An 18176-nucleotide genomic window follows, 5' to 3' on the forward strand; every position below is an offset into this window, starting at 1 on the left:
GAGGCACAACCTTGCATACTCTACCACGTAAGTACATGCCGCTATGTCCCCCAACAGCTTCAGGCAGACCCGAGCTGTCATTATTGGGTGAGCTATGACCTTGGATATGAGGTCTGACATAGTTCGGAATCAAGTCTCCAGTAGGAAAGCTCTTGCCTGGGTCAAGTCAAGCAGAGCCCCAATGAATTCTACCCTCTGAACCGGGACCAGAGTTGACTTTTGCTCCTTTATCAGCAGACCCAATGCCTGAAAGGTGGTGCGAACTCTATTGATGCTGTGTTGCACCTGTGCCTGTGACCGATCCTTGATCAGCTAGTCTTCGAGGTCGGGGTAGGACTTGCATGCTTCGACGACTGATGAAGGCTGCCTCGACCACCATACATTTTGTGAAAACCCGCAGGACTGCCGATAGGCCGAAGGGAAGGGCAGTGAATTGGAAGTGGCAACAGCCCATCACTAACCTGAGAAACCTTCTGTGGCCAGGGAAGATGGAGATATGAACGTATGAGTCTTTTAAGTCTAGGGCTGAGTACCAGTCTCCTGGGTCCAGGAAGGGAATGATAGTAGCCTGTGTGACCATGCAGAATCTCAGTTTCTTGAGATATCTATTGAGGCGACGCAGGTTCACGACAAGCTGCAGCCGCCTTCGGGATTAGGAAGTATTGCGAGTAGAACCCCTTCCCTCTCAAATCTTGAGAAACTTCCTCTACAGCTTCCATAGGTAAGAGGGATTGTACCTCCTGGGCAAGGAATTGCTCATGAGAAGGGTCCCTGAAGAGGGACAGGGACGGGTGGTGGGAGCACTATGGATACCACTAAAGGAAAAATCTCCAGCAACTGTGCATGCAGCACGCACACATACCTTAACATGGAATAGACATGAGCAAGCACTCAAAGAAGGAGAAGAATTACATGGGCTACACATGACGCATCTGGCTTGTTCTGCCAGCTAGTGTAGAAAGTGGAAGGCACAGCCATAGCCCTGCTTCCTCCCCTTCCTCTTTGGGCAATGTTTGTCCCCAAAATGGTGATGAAGTAGACCCCACATGCCCAAGCACAGGGTGTGCAACTGTCCCTGATCGTTTCATAATAGGGCAGGGAAGGCAACGATTCTTCAAGAGACAATATGGCCTAATGTGACCATATTCTTAAAAAACTATCCTAATGTACACACGCAAGAAGGTAGACATAAGTTTGGACATGCATGAAAAAATTAGTTCCAATCAGTTGCAGAAAAATATAGAAGCACAGTAGAATTTTACAGAACATCTCTGGTTAAATAGTAGAAAAGCAACCTGAAGCCTGAAGTTAAAAAGGTTTAACACTCAAGAGTAGAGGGAAAAATCCTGATGGCCTTCAAGTTTATTTGAAAGATGGATTACAGAATATTATGTAAAGCGCAAATCTCAGACCTATTCCCCATTGTATTTACAAGTATTATCAAATTTTATAAGCATGAATTTTCATAAAAAGTGACATTTTCAAAAACCTTTACTTGCTTTAATCTTCCTCTTTTCTTTTGATAAGATTAAATTCTCAAATGGCAGACTGTTAAATAAGCATACCAAAATGCTAACTGTGAGGCATTTAGTTTTATATATTTTATAAATCAGTGTTTCACAGTCACTTCAAATTTGACATTACAGTTCAGTATCTCCAGGCAACTCATTTCAATGGATGCTGAATTTGATTTATATGATTTTTCTCATTTTACACCTATGTGCTCTATGCCAGATACCTTTAAAATATATATATTTTTAAATTGCCTATAGTTTATTTAAATGAAGATTCACAAAAAGACACTGCCTTGTGTTTTTAAAGCACATCAACTGTCTTGCCTAAAACAATTTTAAAAATTGCTTACAGATAATTCATCAAGGGCCCAATTCAGCCATAAAATCTACCAGAAAGGCTGCAGATCTTGGTCAACTTATTCAGCTGAAAGATCAGCTTCTTGTAGAAGTCCCTAGTTGCAGAACCTTTTCCCTGATGTAGTAAATCCTAGAAGTTATCTATTTGCCAAGTAAAAGGACAAGACCTGCAGGTTGATGTCGCTAATCTTCTTCTCTAAATATTTAAGTGATTAGAGGACTGACTTCCTGAATGTTCAGTAGAGTACATGGCAAAAGTGCTTGCTGGAGTCTCTTTGGAAAATGATGATGGGAAATTTACCCATCTAAATCTGCAGTTTTCTCCATAGCTGTGTTGTTTCAGAAATGCAAAGAAATCCTGTGAAACACCTGCAAAGACAAAATTCTGCTGGATCTAGTATTCTAAATGCATTTCTTTAACTGGAAATATTTATTTAGAACTCTGTGCTGCTTAAATTTATACAAACAGCAGGGATTTGCTGTTTATATGGTTTGGGATTTAATGATCAGATTCAAATTTCTCTCCTTCTAAACTATTAGGAGAAAAACTATTCCTTTGTTAACACAAGCACACAGGCATACCAAGTACTGTCTGGACGTCTGTGTTGGCTGAAAACAGAGCTTTCAAATTATCTATTTAACTGTTTTCAAATCAACAACTGCCTTCTCTTTTCTGTGGTGTTTAACCTTTGAATAAGTCTGTTTTTCATTCATGGAAAAGAGTGGATAGGTCTAGATCAGACGTTCTCAACCACAGGTACACATATCCCTAAGGGTACACAGAGGTCTTCCGGGGGTACACCAACTCATCTACATATTTGCCTAGTTTTACAACAGACATGACAACAGGCATGTTTTACATACAGAAAATGACTGGTATAATACTGCTCTGTATATTATACACTGAAATGTAAGTACAATATTTATATCCCAATTGGTTTATTTTATAATTATATGGTAAAAATGAGAAAGTAGGAAAATTTTCAATAATAATGTGTAATAATAATGTAACACTTCTGTATTTTATGTCTGATTTTGTAAGCAGGTAGTTTTTACATGAGGTGAAACTTTGGGTTCACAAGACAAATTTAGACAACTGAAATGGGTACAGTAGTCTGGAAAGGCTGAAAACTACTGGTCTAGATGAGTTTCTTTTTACAAGAATTTAGAACAGCATATGCACTCTCCAGTTAGTCAATACTTTTACACAATTCATAGTGCCAGTGACAGCTGAATATTTGGTGATGTGCAGATTATGAAATACAATCAAAACAGAAGGAGATAGGCACAAGCTAGTCTCTTTACTCCAGAGAAAGACATTCAATGCAATTTGGTATAAGTCGCAAGGAAAATGGAGGAGATACTGGTTTATCTACATTTTCCCCACATTTGGCATTATTTGATAGGTTGATAAAATTGGCAGTCTCGCTCAAAGGTCCAGTACTACAACAGCAGAGCAATACATAGATAGTAACTGAACTAACCATGTGCACTACTATTTCTATTACTTTACTTTCAAACAGTAAATGCGTAAGTTATCCAGTTTAAAGTTTACATGCCCATGTTGGGCAGGACGCACCCAGAAGACAACTATGTATAGTGATTATGCAGTAGGCTGAACTATCCAGCAGAAAGGTGAAGCTACTGTGGAAAGATTAAAAACACTACCTCCAAGAGCTGCAGAATAACTTATATCAACAAGTCCTTACCTCCTAGGAATCTCAAATTTCAGTTCTAGGTTTGTCCCTCTCCACTCTGTTGGGAACAGTCACAGAAATGCTACTATTCTTTGAAAGATGCTGTAGTACTACCTGGTCATTTCTGGGGGTTTGGAAGGATACCAACTCAGAAAAGACATTCATCTCCACAGCTGCAAAGCTGATTTTGAACTAACAAAGCCCTGTGGAATAAAAAACTAACACTTTGGGATCCATTTCTGTAACTCATATACCTGTTATCAGGAGTTATTTTCATTTTTTTCATAAGGTAAATTAAAGAATTGGATAGAAAAAACATTGCTAATCTTGCACATTATTGTGGCTGAAATCCTGGCACCAATGAGTCAGCAGCCTCACTGAAGTCAGTGGGAATGTTGCCAGGATTTCACACTATGTGAACAGGACAAAATATAGTGTAGGAAAAAAACCAAAATTTCCATTTAGTATGTACCAACCTAATTGAAAAGGCTAGCTTCCATTTCAGTGGACAACTTTCAAAATGTTTATATAAAAGCTATGACACTTACACCCCATCCAAGGTACAACTTCTGCATACTTAAAAAAAAAAAAAAAAAAAAAAAAAAAAAAAAAAAAAAAAAGGGGGGGGGGGGAGGGTGGAATGTAGCAACACACCCATCTTTAATGATCGTCCCTTCTAAGGTACTGAATACTATTTATGCATAATTAATTTCTGAACAGTAATGTCATAATTAACATTAATTCCATCAGTCTGCACTATTAATTAATGCTTTTAGGAATGTTGTGTGGATTTTGTAAAATGCCAAATCATCTCTCAAATTATCAGTTTGAGCTATGAATATGATTTGATAAATATCTTGGAAGCACCAGACCCCTTTGTATTATAACAGACATTTTCAGTAATGCACTGGATAAGTTTAATAACACAGCATCATTTTTCAAAACTCATTGTGACACTTACTAATATTCCATAAATAATGGGATCAGATTAGTCTCATCACCATTCATTCTGAAGTATTAAAGCTGTCTAATCTCTTATTGCTGCTAACATAATAAAGAATGAAAATGCCAAGGACAGAATATGAGTATTTTCCTTAGGAATTAGCAGAACATAATTCACAGTCCAAATTAGATGCTATGCATTCATAAAGGATAAAGCTCTTCTGAATTTTAAAATTCGACATATGTAATTATTTCATTTGTCCTAAATTGTGTGTGTGGTGCTTTTATTTGTTTGTTTTTGTTTTTATTAAAAAAACATTTCTGGATTCTTGCTATTCATTCTAACAATTTTATCTCAGTCACAAGTGCATAGAGTGACATTAAGAGAAGGCTTAAAATGTTAGAGAACCTACAAGTAATACAAAATCCTCAGCTTTCTAGTGAGTAACATCTCCCCACTATAGTGAAAGCCAACTACACAGATTAATGTAGGCGCTCAGGAAGCTTTTCTTGTTTGAAGGGGCAAGACATTGAGATACAACTTTCCATCCAAATATTCAGTCAGTTATTCCTATTGAGTGACTTGTCATTACTATGTGTCAAGAAATTCAAGTATACTGAATAAATTCCAATGTCATTATTTTACCGTGTTATCAACTCTTATGATTTTATCATTATTCTTGCGATAATCTGGTGGGTTTTTAAGGCACCAACTCCTTGAGGCATTTAATTAGGCGAGAATCTTAAAAAAACAACGCATCTAACCCTCAAGATTGTGCAGAAAACTACAAATCACAGACAGTAAGAGAAATCTGAGGGGGATCAGGGACAGCTTAACATTTTATACCATTGTGCAGCAACCCAAGGCATCAGAAGGTACACAGGACTGAGCGTCACCTTGTGACCCACTGCCTCTATCGAAAGGCAGTCTTGCCTGTGGTGACTGGGTGTTAGCTCCTTAACACTATCCACCTGACCTGCCTGTTAGCCACTCACGCACTTTTCTGGACTACATCAGCCCTGTCTTGCCTATCAGATTAACTATAGCTGTATTAAAAGTCCCTTTCATTCATTCTCTGTCACCAGCTACTCTCAGAAATCCCAGATCCTCTGCCCCCAAAGGAGCAGTGTACCCGTTTACCAGTTTTACCTTAAATAACCACTCTTGTAAAATCACACAGCACTCGTGAGCACTTATAAGAAAACAAAAGTAGATTTACGAAAGAATGGAGAGTTTAGATTTAAGAAAGTGGCAGAAACAAATGGTTATGATACAACAAAGTCATAAAACACAAACCTGGATCTACATTTATTAACAATTACCTTTCCTATCTAATAAAGTGGACTAACCTGCCCAAAGTTCAGTCTGTTGCAGAGCTGGCTGGCTTCACAGGAACCAGGATCCAATTTTTCCATGAGAACGTTCCTGCTCACTAAGATGTCTCCTCAGTGAAAGAATTCAGGGCTTGTCTTCACTTACCTTGGAGATTCGGCAGCAGTCGACCGGAGTTAGGCAAGCTACGCAAAAAACTTGCGTAACTCCCATCGACTTCTCTGCTTCTGTTCTGCGCGCCGTCTTCACTGCACTGCGCCAATGGGAACCATGTTCCCGTCGACGCAGAGCTACGCCACTTGAGAAGGTGGTCTTAATATGTCGATTTCTGAATCGACTGAGCGGGTCTTCACTGACCGCTCAGTCGATCCAGAGAAGTTGATCTGACGGTGGTGAATTTGCCGCCCTCAGTGTAGACATAGCCTCAGAGTGCCTTTCCCCACCCTGTGTTATAATGAAACAGTCTTTTGTCTCTATTCATAGACAGGGCAAACCTGTTTTGTTGTGATGTTCCCTTTTTACCTCTAGATGGTTTTGATTGTTTGCAGTTGTCTCTGATAGTTTTCCATTGATAGTTTTAGAATAGAGAAAGGCTAGACAACTGAGGGGTGACAACTCCCTCATGCTTGAATTGGCCTGTAATGAGACATTTTATCCACTGGTGACAAATTTTACTCCCAGATCATAAAGTGTACTTTCAACACATTTAGATATTCCTTAAAATATTGCCCATACGTATGTCTTGCAACAATTACGAGTTTTGTTAAGTTACAAGCTTTCTGTAAATACCTTACAACATGATACTCCTTATGGATAAATAGTTTGCAAAGCATCTGTTAGAATTAGAGAATTGTCAGGTCGAGACACAAGTTGTTTGCAAAGAACAGGGAACCCATTGCTAAAGGGTCTCCATCTCACAATATCACTAAGGGAAAAATCTGACTAGAGCACTGGGCGTGTGCACATCTGAAGTAAAATAAACATGTGATTCTTACCTTACAGACTTGTAATACACACACATACACACACCCCTAGAATATACTTCAGTTAATTCATAGATTTCATAAACTAGGTTGTGTGGAATTTCTCAAACTTAAATTGCTTTAAAAAATGAAAGCCATACAATACTGCACACAGCAATTTAAGTTTGAGAAATTCCACACACACAAATGTATGAAGATATTCCAGTGCTATATGTGCTCTCTAACTTACATCACCTCCACCTTACGTGACAAAAAAAATGCCCTCGTTTATGTCAATTTCATAACACTAGTATTGTTCAAATAGAGTTCTTTTGGCCTTTCATCTTGTTTAACACTCAAAAGGATTGCTATCAATGTACTAGAAACATTTTAACAGCTTAGCTGTAGGTAATTCATAGTTTGCACAGTGCTTACTATGGCACTGAAAGTTATCTACATAATTAAATTTCTTTTTTACATTATGAGCCAAAATGTCCAAAAAAGTGTTCAGGTGCTTGAGTAGGAGCTGAGCTCTTTTGAAAATCTGGCCCAAACTCTTTCTATCCTTTTAAATATTATTCACACCTTCTCAAACTGGTAATCAGTTTTGCTATACTGCCACCTGCTGTCAAAAATGTACTACTTCTATGATAATTAGAGAGTCATATTTTAAATTTTTACAACTAATGCATGAGCATGAAAAAGGGAAGCATAACAATATTCCTGCCCCTCACTGATTTTCAAAAGAAAATATTTGTTCTTTGAAAAGGGCATGAATTTGAATGTGCTCATTACCGCATGCTGTCAGTACAATTTTGTGTAAAATCAATGTAGTCACAATTGCGAAGGCACAGATCATGCAAACATCATGCAACTTTATGCATATCAACAGGGCCATGCAGATAAGGACATGCTGGCAGTATTGGGTCCAAATCCTGCATTCTCCTCATACAGGAAGTTGGTACAATTCATTTCATGAAGCTCTGCATGCAGAATTTCTATAGGAAGTATATTAGAAGCTATGAAGAGATGCAAGATGGGTTTATTCCTTGCTCATATTGGAAAAATATTGATAAGCAAAGGTTAGTAGTGCTGAAGAAGCACAATGTCCTATTCTCATTGAGCAGAAAGGAGAGGGTAGAGGATGGGAGCACCTTATACTCTCCTCATACCCCTCCGCCCAATGAACAAATATGACTGGGTTCTAAACATAACAGAAAAAGATATTTAAGTGTTAAAATGAAGATTTTTTTTTAAATTCACTTTTTCAGTATGCATATTACTTATTGCTCAGCAGATTCCCAACACAATTTGATTACTACTATGATTTTAGTATCTGAAATTACAACTGTTTCTAGTTTTTAAAGGCAATATATTGCAACTACTGTTTGAGAGACTCTCTTCCTGCCAAACAGGAAGAGAAAGGTAGATTGTGGGCTGTTTGCTGATAAGCTAGCAGAAGAGTTCAAGTAGGATACATGAGTATAACACTATCTTAAAAGTCAGCAATATTTCTGTTACCCATATTAGCAGACTCTTTATTTATTAGTTCTTTAGGCACGTAGCATCTTCATCACTTTTGTTGTACATTTGGACAGTTAACCACTTTAACCACCCAATTTTTGAAGAACGCATATGCGCAGTTGTGCACTTATTTGTGTATGTCAAATGGGTACTATATGAGAAAGCAGCACTGTAGTAATTGCTCATGGAAGTCATGTGTGTCTTTTTTGATAACCAGGCCTTTAATGACAAAAAGTTGATACCTAGCAGTCCCTGACTGCTCTTGCTGTACCAGTTACTGAATAATGAATATATATATAGGCTCCAGAAAGCGTATACGAAAGTTTAAGTCACACAGTAATACAATATATGTGCATTTTACCGTTTTAATGGAACTCCGTGATTTTTCTTCCCAAACATTACTGCTCAGCTCAAATGTGCAATGAACATTTGTTTCTCTTTCATAGGATCCAAAAATCAGTAATCTGAAATACAGAAATAGTAGTAGTAGTAATTTTTAGTAATAATCTGGGCTGTGTGTAATATGTAGGTTACATATTTATTATAGAATTACAGCTTTTATTTTTAAACTCATTTATTATTTCATATACTTTAATATGAAACCAGGAGTTCTCCTGTGTTAAATTTGACATACACATGTATATACACATATATACACACACATTTCTTCTACAACTCAGGCACAGCTCCTACTCCAAAAGAGAAGTTTATAGAACACTTGCACCCTCTTGTGGAAGAATTAAGCAAATAAAACTGGCCAGAATTCTTACTGCCTTTTATAAACGTGTCTAATATTCAAACAAATAAGATGAACGGAAAAACATTCTGCATTTACAAACAAGTGTTTTGAGTCTCCCGACTTCATTTCTCTCCCTGCTCACCCAAACCCCACTCTCAACTTGCTTGATTCAAGTAGCAAACAATTATTACAACATTTAGGCTAAGATTTTGCTTTGTAGAAGTTTGTGTTTCTGTTTCATTACACTGAAGTTCTATCACCCTGGGGATTTTTCTTCACTATAATACTAACACACACCTATTTCATGCATCACATCTTATCCCACAATATAATAAAGAGCTTTTCCAATTAGATACATGCACAATAAATGAAATTCCATGACCTCTGGGGTGGAGAGCAGCGCTCAAGCCTGCTGCACGGGAGCAGGTAGCACAGATGGGACATTTTGGGCTGGAAATTGGAGCAAACGCATTCTCCTATGACGAGAACTGCAGGATGTTTACAGTTTGTGTGGAACTTATGAGAATGCTGTCTTCAAGGTCTCATCCAACAGATCTTACTTATAGTAAGCTGCATAACCCTCCATACATTCACATCAAAAGGATGGACAGCTCAAACAATGCTGGGATATCAGCCTGTTCTAGGAAGTTTAGATAATCTTGATCAGTCTTAGACCACTAAGCCATTCATCATTTAAAAGAAAAAAGTATGAATTAATGAGCAACCCAGACAAAAGACAAAGCTCTCTTTCTTGAATGTACCTGCATCTTAAGACTGGACTAGATAGCAAACTGTGTAATATACAGATGTATCTTTGATTTTGATCAATGTAATCTTGAAGTTGGTGAAAGATACACAACATAATGTTTTAAAAGCAACAACAACTGTATACAAGTGGGGAGGAAGGGGAAGAAGAAGGAAGACAAAAAGTTAGAAACCCACAACGAAAGTTATTTCATAGCTAAAATTAAAATTTTAGCACATCCACATATCTCCAATCATCCTGAAAACCAACATTTCTGAACCATGGTTATCAGTTATACATTCATGTTTAAGAGGGTCTAAAAAGCATCTCTCTCTCTGAAGCTAAACTACATTCCCCAAAAATAAAAAACCTGTTAGAATGGGTTTCACTAATAACTATTAGTATCTGAAGGGTCCTTGTGCACCAATCCAAGAAAAACCCTCTCTGGCTGAGCTCTGACACATTGCTCTTTAATTTGCACTCATCATCTAACACTTTTAATAGTAATAACTTTCTTACAGCTTCTTCATATGAAGAATAAGCTTACGAATCTTAACAAGATCCAGAGGTGGAGGGAAGTGGGGAAGGATGAGTGTAGTACTATGTAGGATACCAAATTTCATCTTTTCACCCCATTATAGTGATGGCTGGCAGTGTATAGCACTTCTCATCGTTAGTCTAAAGCAGTCTCTCACGTCTCAGTTTCGCATCATACTTCCCACTCTTCTCTGTATGAATTCTAATCTTTATTTAGGGACAAGAGGATGAGACCAGGACACTGGTTTACTTGCTGATATTGCTCTTCTATCTCCATATTCTTAAATAATGCATGAATATCAGCATCGACACTTATACACAACTTTTATCTACCAAAAATACTTTCAAAATGAAAGCATGCTTAGATTACATGTACAATTTTTTAAAGAGTACAACTGCACACGTTTTAGACTTTTGGTAGTTCCAACAATGATCTCATTAGGAAGAACCTGAGTTTAAGATTGATCTTAACACTTGGTTTTGTTGCCCAGCCCCACCCGTATATCCCCTTAGTTAAAAACAAACTGGCCCTTTCTGTTAGTAGCTTTTATCCCACAGTACAGTGAAATTGTTTAGTTACTATATTTTGGATACCATGTGGATGAAACACAAGAGAGATGTAATACTGAGTAATGCCAACTATTTAATGATGAATGCCAGTTACTAAAAAAAAATTATCTGAAAATGGCAAAATTGCAAATATAGAAATAAAGAGCTGAATTTGGCTCTAATTTACCACTGGTATATATGCAGAGTAATGCCATTCAAGCCAGTGTTACCCTACTGCAATAGAGCAAAGCGCTGTCATGAAATGACAATTTCTTAAGTAACGGGCGCTGAATTACTCCAGTAACCAGGCTATCAGGCTTTCAGAACATAAAACAACACTTGCATATTATTCAGCTGTTAATGAATTCTAACAATTTAGATGTGGGAAGGAAAGTTAAGATTTAGGCCAAAGTCAGCCCAGGTGTAAGCAATCATAATTCCCATTGGCTTTAATGGGAGGTTTACATGCACACAGCTGAGCTCATTTTGGTCTGCAAACTTGTCTCTGTTGGCAGGGAGAAGAAAAAGTTTTAAAAGGTAGCTGTGTTAGAGATTTAGAAAAAGCAAAGCAATTTTCAGCTAACAAAATGGTATTTAGGGAATTAGTTTATGATGTACATTCCATGTAATGATCACATAGAGCACATTATTTATAGGATACCAACACCACCTTCACTTTACAAACTTTTACTTAATTCACAGAGTTTTCCCTTTCCACAAAAGAAAGTCAGTGTACCAAGTCCAGATTTCTGCTCTAGTGAACAGGTATGCGATTATTTTAAAATATGTAAATACCAATCATTACAGCTATTCCTGAAGTCCAAGGCATCAAAAAAGATTTGGTTGTTTCCTTTAAGTTACAGATTCATTAGATGGCTTAAAATGAAAAGCAATCAATGAAAAAACATTCTAATCCTTTATAGTTCACTTTTATTTGGTGTTATTTATAAACAAAGAAGATGAAATGTGTTTGTGCTATGTTTATCCATCACAATTTTTCCATAACTCCTGGTTACGTCCAGCAACTGTTGTTGTCACTCACTTGCAGTTTGACTTTAACACTCATTTGTTTAGACACCATTGATTTGATTACTTGTCCTGCTCCCCTGCCCAAAGTTCAGTTGATTAGTCCTTGTTTGATTACACAATGCTGAGTTCATGTTTGGACAAGATCAAAAGGTCAAAGGATTACACTGACCCATTTGACATTTTCTTTAAAGCCATCCCAAATAAACTATTGTTCATCTTCTGTTCCTCTTTCTAGTTTCAGATATTTAAAAGGATGTTTTTAGGATCTTTGTCCCTCTTTTGCTACTTGTTAACTTTTGAAAGTTGAAAACATATTTTGATGCTAAATCTTTTTTAAAAATCAGACTGAAAAATCTGAGCCACTATCAGCAACCCAAAGTATTAGGAATTTACAAGACAGAAAAGTCAACTGTGAGTTAAGTGGAGATTAATTACAAACAGGAGTCATACAAGTGTCCAGGCCCATTCCTACTGTCCTGTGGAGTGTTTCATTATATGTACAGGTCAGTATTTTTTGAACATGCATGCCTAAATTTCAGCACTTAATATATACATCTGATTTTTCTGAGGAAACAAGCACTACAAGTTTTTGTCACAGGGTGGTTGGGTCTGTAAGAACAATCCATGCCCAACTCTCACCTATATATTTGCTCCTAAATCATGCATCTGTAAGCTATAAGGATTGATCAGAGGAGGAAAACGAGATATAAAAGGCAGGTCCTGTTCCCTTAATATGGGAGTGATTTTCTCTTCACTTAGGATTTGTCTACACTACAATAAAAAACTTGCAGCACCAAGTCTCAGAGCCAGGGTCAGCTCACTCAACCTTGCAGAGCTCATGCTGTGGGGCTAAAAACAGCGTAGACATTCAAGCTCAGGCTGGAGCCTAGGTTTTGAGACCCTCCCCCAACATAGGATCTCAGAGCGTAGACTCCAGCCTGAACATCTACCCTGCACTTTATAGTCCCACAGCCAGAGTCAACTGCATGTCTTTTATTGCAGTATAGAGATACCTTAAGGATACCTTAAACACCTATGGTTGGCCCATGTCAGCTGACTTAGGCTGCCAGGCTGTAAAACTACAGAGTAGGGGTTAAGGGCTCAGGCTGGAGCCTGGGCTCTGGGATCCTCTCTCGTTGTGGGGCGCCCCAAGCTCAAACGTTTACACCGCTACTTTACAGCTCCACAACCTGAGCCCAAGACAGCTGACCTGAGCCCAAGACAGCTGACATGGGCCAGCTGTGGGTGTTTAATTGCGATGTAGACATCCCATTCAGGCCTCTAAGCCAAGGGTAACAATGGTACGCGTCCACCTGCTGCTGGGGGGCTGGCTAGGAGCCACTCCAGTGCCGGCCCCGCCCCCAGGCAGCACGGCGACCTGGCAATTCTGCCCCCTTCCCCACCCTGTACACACAGGGGCTGGCCAGGAGCCACTCCAGCACCAGCCCCGCCCCCAAGCACCTAGCAGCTGTTCCCCCCTCCTGGCCCCAGCCCTCCAGGTGGTGGTACAACAGGTGGTGACGTTTTATGTTGGTAGTATGCAATGTGGTAGAGTTTGGGAACTGCTGCTCTAGAGAAACATTGAGGGAGAGACAATGACTGCCTGGAACTTCTGTGCCAAGAAGTGGACCTCTGAAACATAGGAAAGATATTGGGGGAAACCATAACACAAAATGAATATTGGTATGTTTGTATAACTTTTGTTCAAAATAATTTTTTGTAGACCCTAGTGAGGAGATAACACAAATGGGACGGTTATCCTGTAGCAGTATTAGGATATATTGTGTGTGTTAGGCATTATTAAACCAGACCTCAGGAAGGGAGACTGGTTTGGAATTTCAAGTCTGTGACTGATTACAGATGCAGGAGGTAACACAGGCACAGCCACCCCCAAATGTCAGAGAGGGGAGTAGCCCCCTCATTCCTGCTGACTTTGAACATTTTGGTGCTGGGCCTAACATGCGGTAGGTGCTTCGTTTGGGGAGGGGAGGTGTGGGGAAGGGCTATTTCTTTCCCCAAAGAGCTCACAATTTCAGTTCAATATAGCACAACAAGGGAAAGTGGGAGAGGGGGATGGAGGTAGGGAGAGTAAAGTTGCAAATTTTTTCTTAAAAATATGATAGTTAGGGTTTGTTTTCTTTTATTTTTATAGGCAAGGCTTGTAGCACTGCCTATTTTTAAAGTTACCCAATGCTTACCATTTTAAGACCCTGTTTATCAGTCGCTCGTAACTTTGCCACACTAGCCATTCAGGCTGAAGTGTTCCATCCTTGGTGTCTACTTCAGTTAATTTATTTTGGAAAATTTCAGCCAAAACAGTAATTTCTGAGAACGAGGGCAGGGAAATGTAAAGTTTGCCCACATTAAATTCTGGCAACTTTTTCATTGAAAAGCTCCCGCCCGTCACCACTCCATGCTTTGAAGGAAAGATTTGAAATTTGGAAGGAGGTGGGCCTGTGTGTCAAGGATGTGCTTTTTGCTGTTCCTGTGAAAATCCACCCAGAGTTGGACTTTGAAAAATTCCAGTTTGCATATGCTCAGTAGAGACACTTCAAATTTTTAGCAGCTAAAATCACCGAAGATTCCATCCTCACTAAGCATTCTACATCCCCGCACAACTCCTACAGTTGACCAGACTGTACATGTGCCATCCCCATAGAGTAATTGAGAATGCTGCCTCCAGCCCAGGGCTAAAGGGGTGAGGCCAGACCTTCCCTGTAAGGATGGAGCCAGGCACTGAAACTGAGAGCAGAAAGTCTGTCTCTTCTACAGTCCCCAATGACCTCCTTCTAGCAACCTGGCAAGGTGGAGGAAAAAAAACCATCTATTAGGAATGAAAAGAAAACAGAAGTTGGACTGAGGGAAGAGAAAAGACTAGGTGTTTATGCATTACCACTTATATCAGTACAGGTTTACTAGCTCCTTACTGAACATATGAAATATATAGAAGTCTGTAGATATCCCTTTTTACTTTTCTGATTTTTAGCAACAGTAAATTTTTACCCCTTAATATTTTAGAATAATAGAATATTCCTTGGATTATAGTAGTTTCAAAGTTGGTTCAATTTTTGTTCTAAATTCTGTAAAAAGAATAATTAAAACATGCTTTATGTTGATACTACATATTATTGTGTTTTTTCATTTTAGGGCTGTTTTGTTTAGTAGGCCCATCCAAGGGTCATAAACTTTACTATTTTACATAGCATGATATATATTCCAAGATAATGAAAGATAATTATTTAATCCTATTTGCTTTAAAAAGGTGAACCTATATAGATCAATGTTATGTTTATAAAGTCCACTTTATAGCAGAAAAGTCTAAAAAGAGTATTTGCCCCATAATAAAATCAAGTTAATATAATTTAAGAGTAAGACTGTCTCCACAGTTTAACATGAAAATCTTCAGAGTTGGAGAATTAGAGTTGCATTTCACCCTCCAAAGAAAATATAAAAATGATTATGAAGTTGTCAGTCTGACTTATTTGCTCTTCGAATTCTTTTAGAACATACTCAAACATGGGTAACACACTGAAGGTAACCTTGCTTTGGTCTTAAAACATTAAATAGAATGTTTATCAAAAGATAAACATATTATTTTTGAAGTAGTAAAAGATTAATGTTGACAGAGCAATACAATTTACAACTTTTATTATCTATTACCAAGCACTTAGGAGTCCCAGTTATTTTTATAAGTAATGCTTAAACTGGGAAAATATACTCTTGCATATTATTATTACTGTTATTATTTTGGCCTCTCTCCTCTCCATTTTTAAAATGTGCAGTGTTTTAAAATGTAATGTTTTTCTTATGCTTCTTTCAAGAGTTTAATGGGTGGGTGAATATTAAGCTCAGCTCTCAATGTAATGCAAGTGCACAAACAAAACTGATTTGGGTGAAAAGAGTTAATTACTAATCTGCAGCAGAGAACAAAAATTCTTTGATTTGCAAAATGTCATTCAATGTTTTATTAATGTAGTTTAAAAGATCCAATTCTTACTGTAGTAAGAAGTGAGAGCTTAAGGCCTGTAAAACAGGCTAAGACCTAAATGGAAAAAGCCAAGTGAACAGAAGTATAAGGGGTCACTCAAGTTAACTGAAACTGGTACAGAAAAGTGCTGATACTGCAAGATTATAAGACTGCCAAAATATTACTAAAATATATAGCAAGTATAAGAGGTACCAAAATACTAACTCTCTGAAATGACACTTTTATGGATAGAAATGATACATGGAGTGGTGTTGCCCAAATCAGCCAATCAACGGAAAAAGGTGGTATTAGACTACGTCAAGAGGGTGGCAACTACTTACGTCAAAGGGGGCAGAACGAAATTGTATGTAACAGTGTATAAAAGAGGGTATCAGAGGGAATATCGGCATCCGGTCTAGGGGATAACGGAAAGTCCCGCCATTGAGCCGAGACCATTGTAACGCGGCCTATGCGAAACTGACCCAGAGATACTCTGTAAGTCATTTCTCATTGTGCTGCACGCAATAAACCTGGCCTGGGTGCCTTCGTTGCTCAGCTAATCTGTGGTCATGTCGACTCATTCGATCGTGAGAGCCGTCTCAGTTTCCTGATCAGAGCTGGGACAGCATCTACTCAGGGACACATACACACAGCCTACACTGATAAACATCGGTGACCAACACACCGATTACCACACTTACTAATATGTAAAGGAAGCTAAACACTAGTGATCTGTTACTAGTGATGAGGGGATTTTTTTTTAAACTTTATGGAACTGCATTTCTCAGAGAACTGGTAATGGAGAAAACAGCATTCTGTGTTTGACTATGATCAAGACTGGTAAAGACCTGAATCACGGATGCCAGGTAGTGTTCAGTACTGAAGCCAAGCAGCTTGTAAAGACAAAGCAATTTGTCTTGGGTTAACCAATTGTATCCATACCTCAATAACTATATACCCTGATGCCCTAGATAAGCTGTTACCACAGACTTATATTTTGTGAATACATATGGTGCAGTTGACAGGCTAAATGGGAGGACTCTGAATTGAAAGTGGTGGTTCAAAAACTTCCTGCCTGATGGATATATCAGTATATGAAAGCATGTATCCTGTAGGTTGAGGGTACTGAACCATTCCATGGGACCCAGTAAGGGGATTAGAGTGGCAAGAGTCACCATAAGAAGCTAGCATTGGAAGCATACGCACAGACGAGTCAGATCTATTACGGACAGCCAGTCCTCCTTTTTCGGTATTATGCAGTAGGGGAGTAAAATCCCTTCCCCCTTAAAGTTGGTGGACCTACTTCTGTTGCCCCCCACACCAGTAGAGAATTTCCTTCTTGTTGCATACAACTCGTGTGAGATTGGTCACTGAAAAGGGACAGGAAGGGTATGGTACATAATTGAAGGGCATGCTCCTCTTGGATCACTAGCAAGACTCATCAGTGGATGAAATTATAATCCGATCTTTTCTGAAGAAAAGAGGCAGGAACCAAACAGGGGAAGAAAAATATAGGTTCACATACAGTAGGGATGTATCCTCGACCAAAATTTCAGAATTGCTGCTTCTGTGACCGAGATAGCAAACGAGAATGTCTCTAATCAGCCATCTTATGGAACCTCAATCTCTTAACTGATCTAATTACTTGTAATGGTAGGAACATGAGGAAGATGCCAGTTGAGCTCTTTGTCTAGAAGTAAATGGAGATCTATAATGCTTCCTCCAACAATTGGGAGTATAAAACCTCAAAGGTCTGAGGGTTGCCTGAGAATCCTTCAAGGAGGGCAACATTGTGTCTGTTTTAGGATTTAACAGATCTCTTTCCATCAAATGGTAGGTTTTGTACAGCTGAATGAACTTCCCTGGGAAGCCCTGATGCAGATAACCAGGAGTCTCTTCTCACAGCAATTCCTGCAGCCACTGTTCTAGGCCCTGTATTTGCCAAGTCTAGAGCTGCTTGCAAGGAGCTCTTAGAGGTAAAGCTAATTCTCTGAGCAGACTAAGGAAAATTCTCTTTAAAAACCTGGAGGTAACTTGTCAGAGAATGCTGAAGTTCTTCCCCATTGCACATAGTTACATTTGGTTAGCAAAGCAGAAGAATTTGCAGCTCTGACCTGAAGAGATGTTAAGAATAAATTTTTCAGCCAAGGAGATCTATCTTTTTGGGTTCTCTTTTTCTTTCTCTGGTGGTAGACTTCAATACCTGCTTGGACCTTTTGTTTACAATAGTGACCACTAAGGAGGCTAGCGCCAGATGGGACTGAAAAATATTCAAAATCCT

The 18176-nt window shown here is 38.6% G+C and overlaps 1 protein-coding gene across 1 annotated transcript in view; it reads right to left on the reverse strand.

The window, feature by feature from the left end:
• Window positions 1–18176, reverse strand: part of PDZD8 (PDZ domain containing 8) — a 127946-nt gene that overhangs the window by 63964 nt on the left and 45806 nt on the right. Inside the window, exon 3 of the mRNA XM_067561299.1 lies at window positions 8691–8793. Coding sequence (XP_067417400.1) covers window positions 8691–8793 — 103 coding nt within the window. The remainder of the gene's footprint in view (window positions 1–8690; window positions 8794–18176) is intronic.

This window comes from Emydura macquarii, unplaced genomic scaffold (genome assembly GCF_026122565.2).
Source record: "Emydura macquarii macquarii isolate MOO-44397 ecotype Brisbane River unplaced genomic scaffold, CSIRO-AGI_Emac_v2 contig_2372, whole genome shotgun sequence".
Taxonomy (NCBI): Eukaryota; Metazoa; Chordata; order Testudines; family Chelidae; genus Emydura; species Emydura macquarii.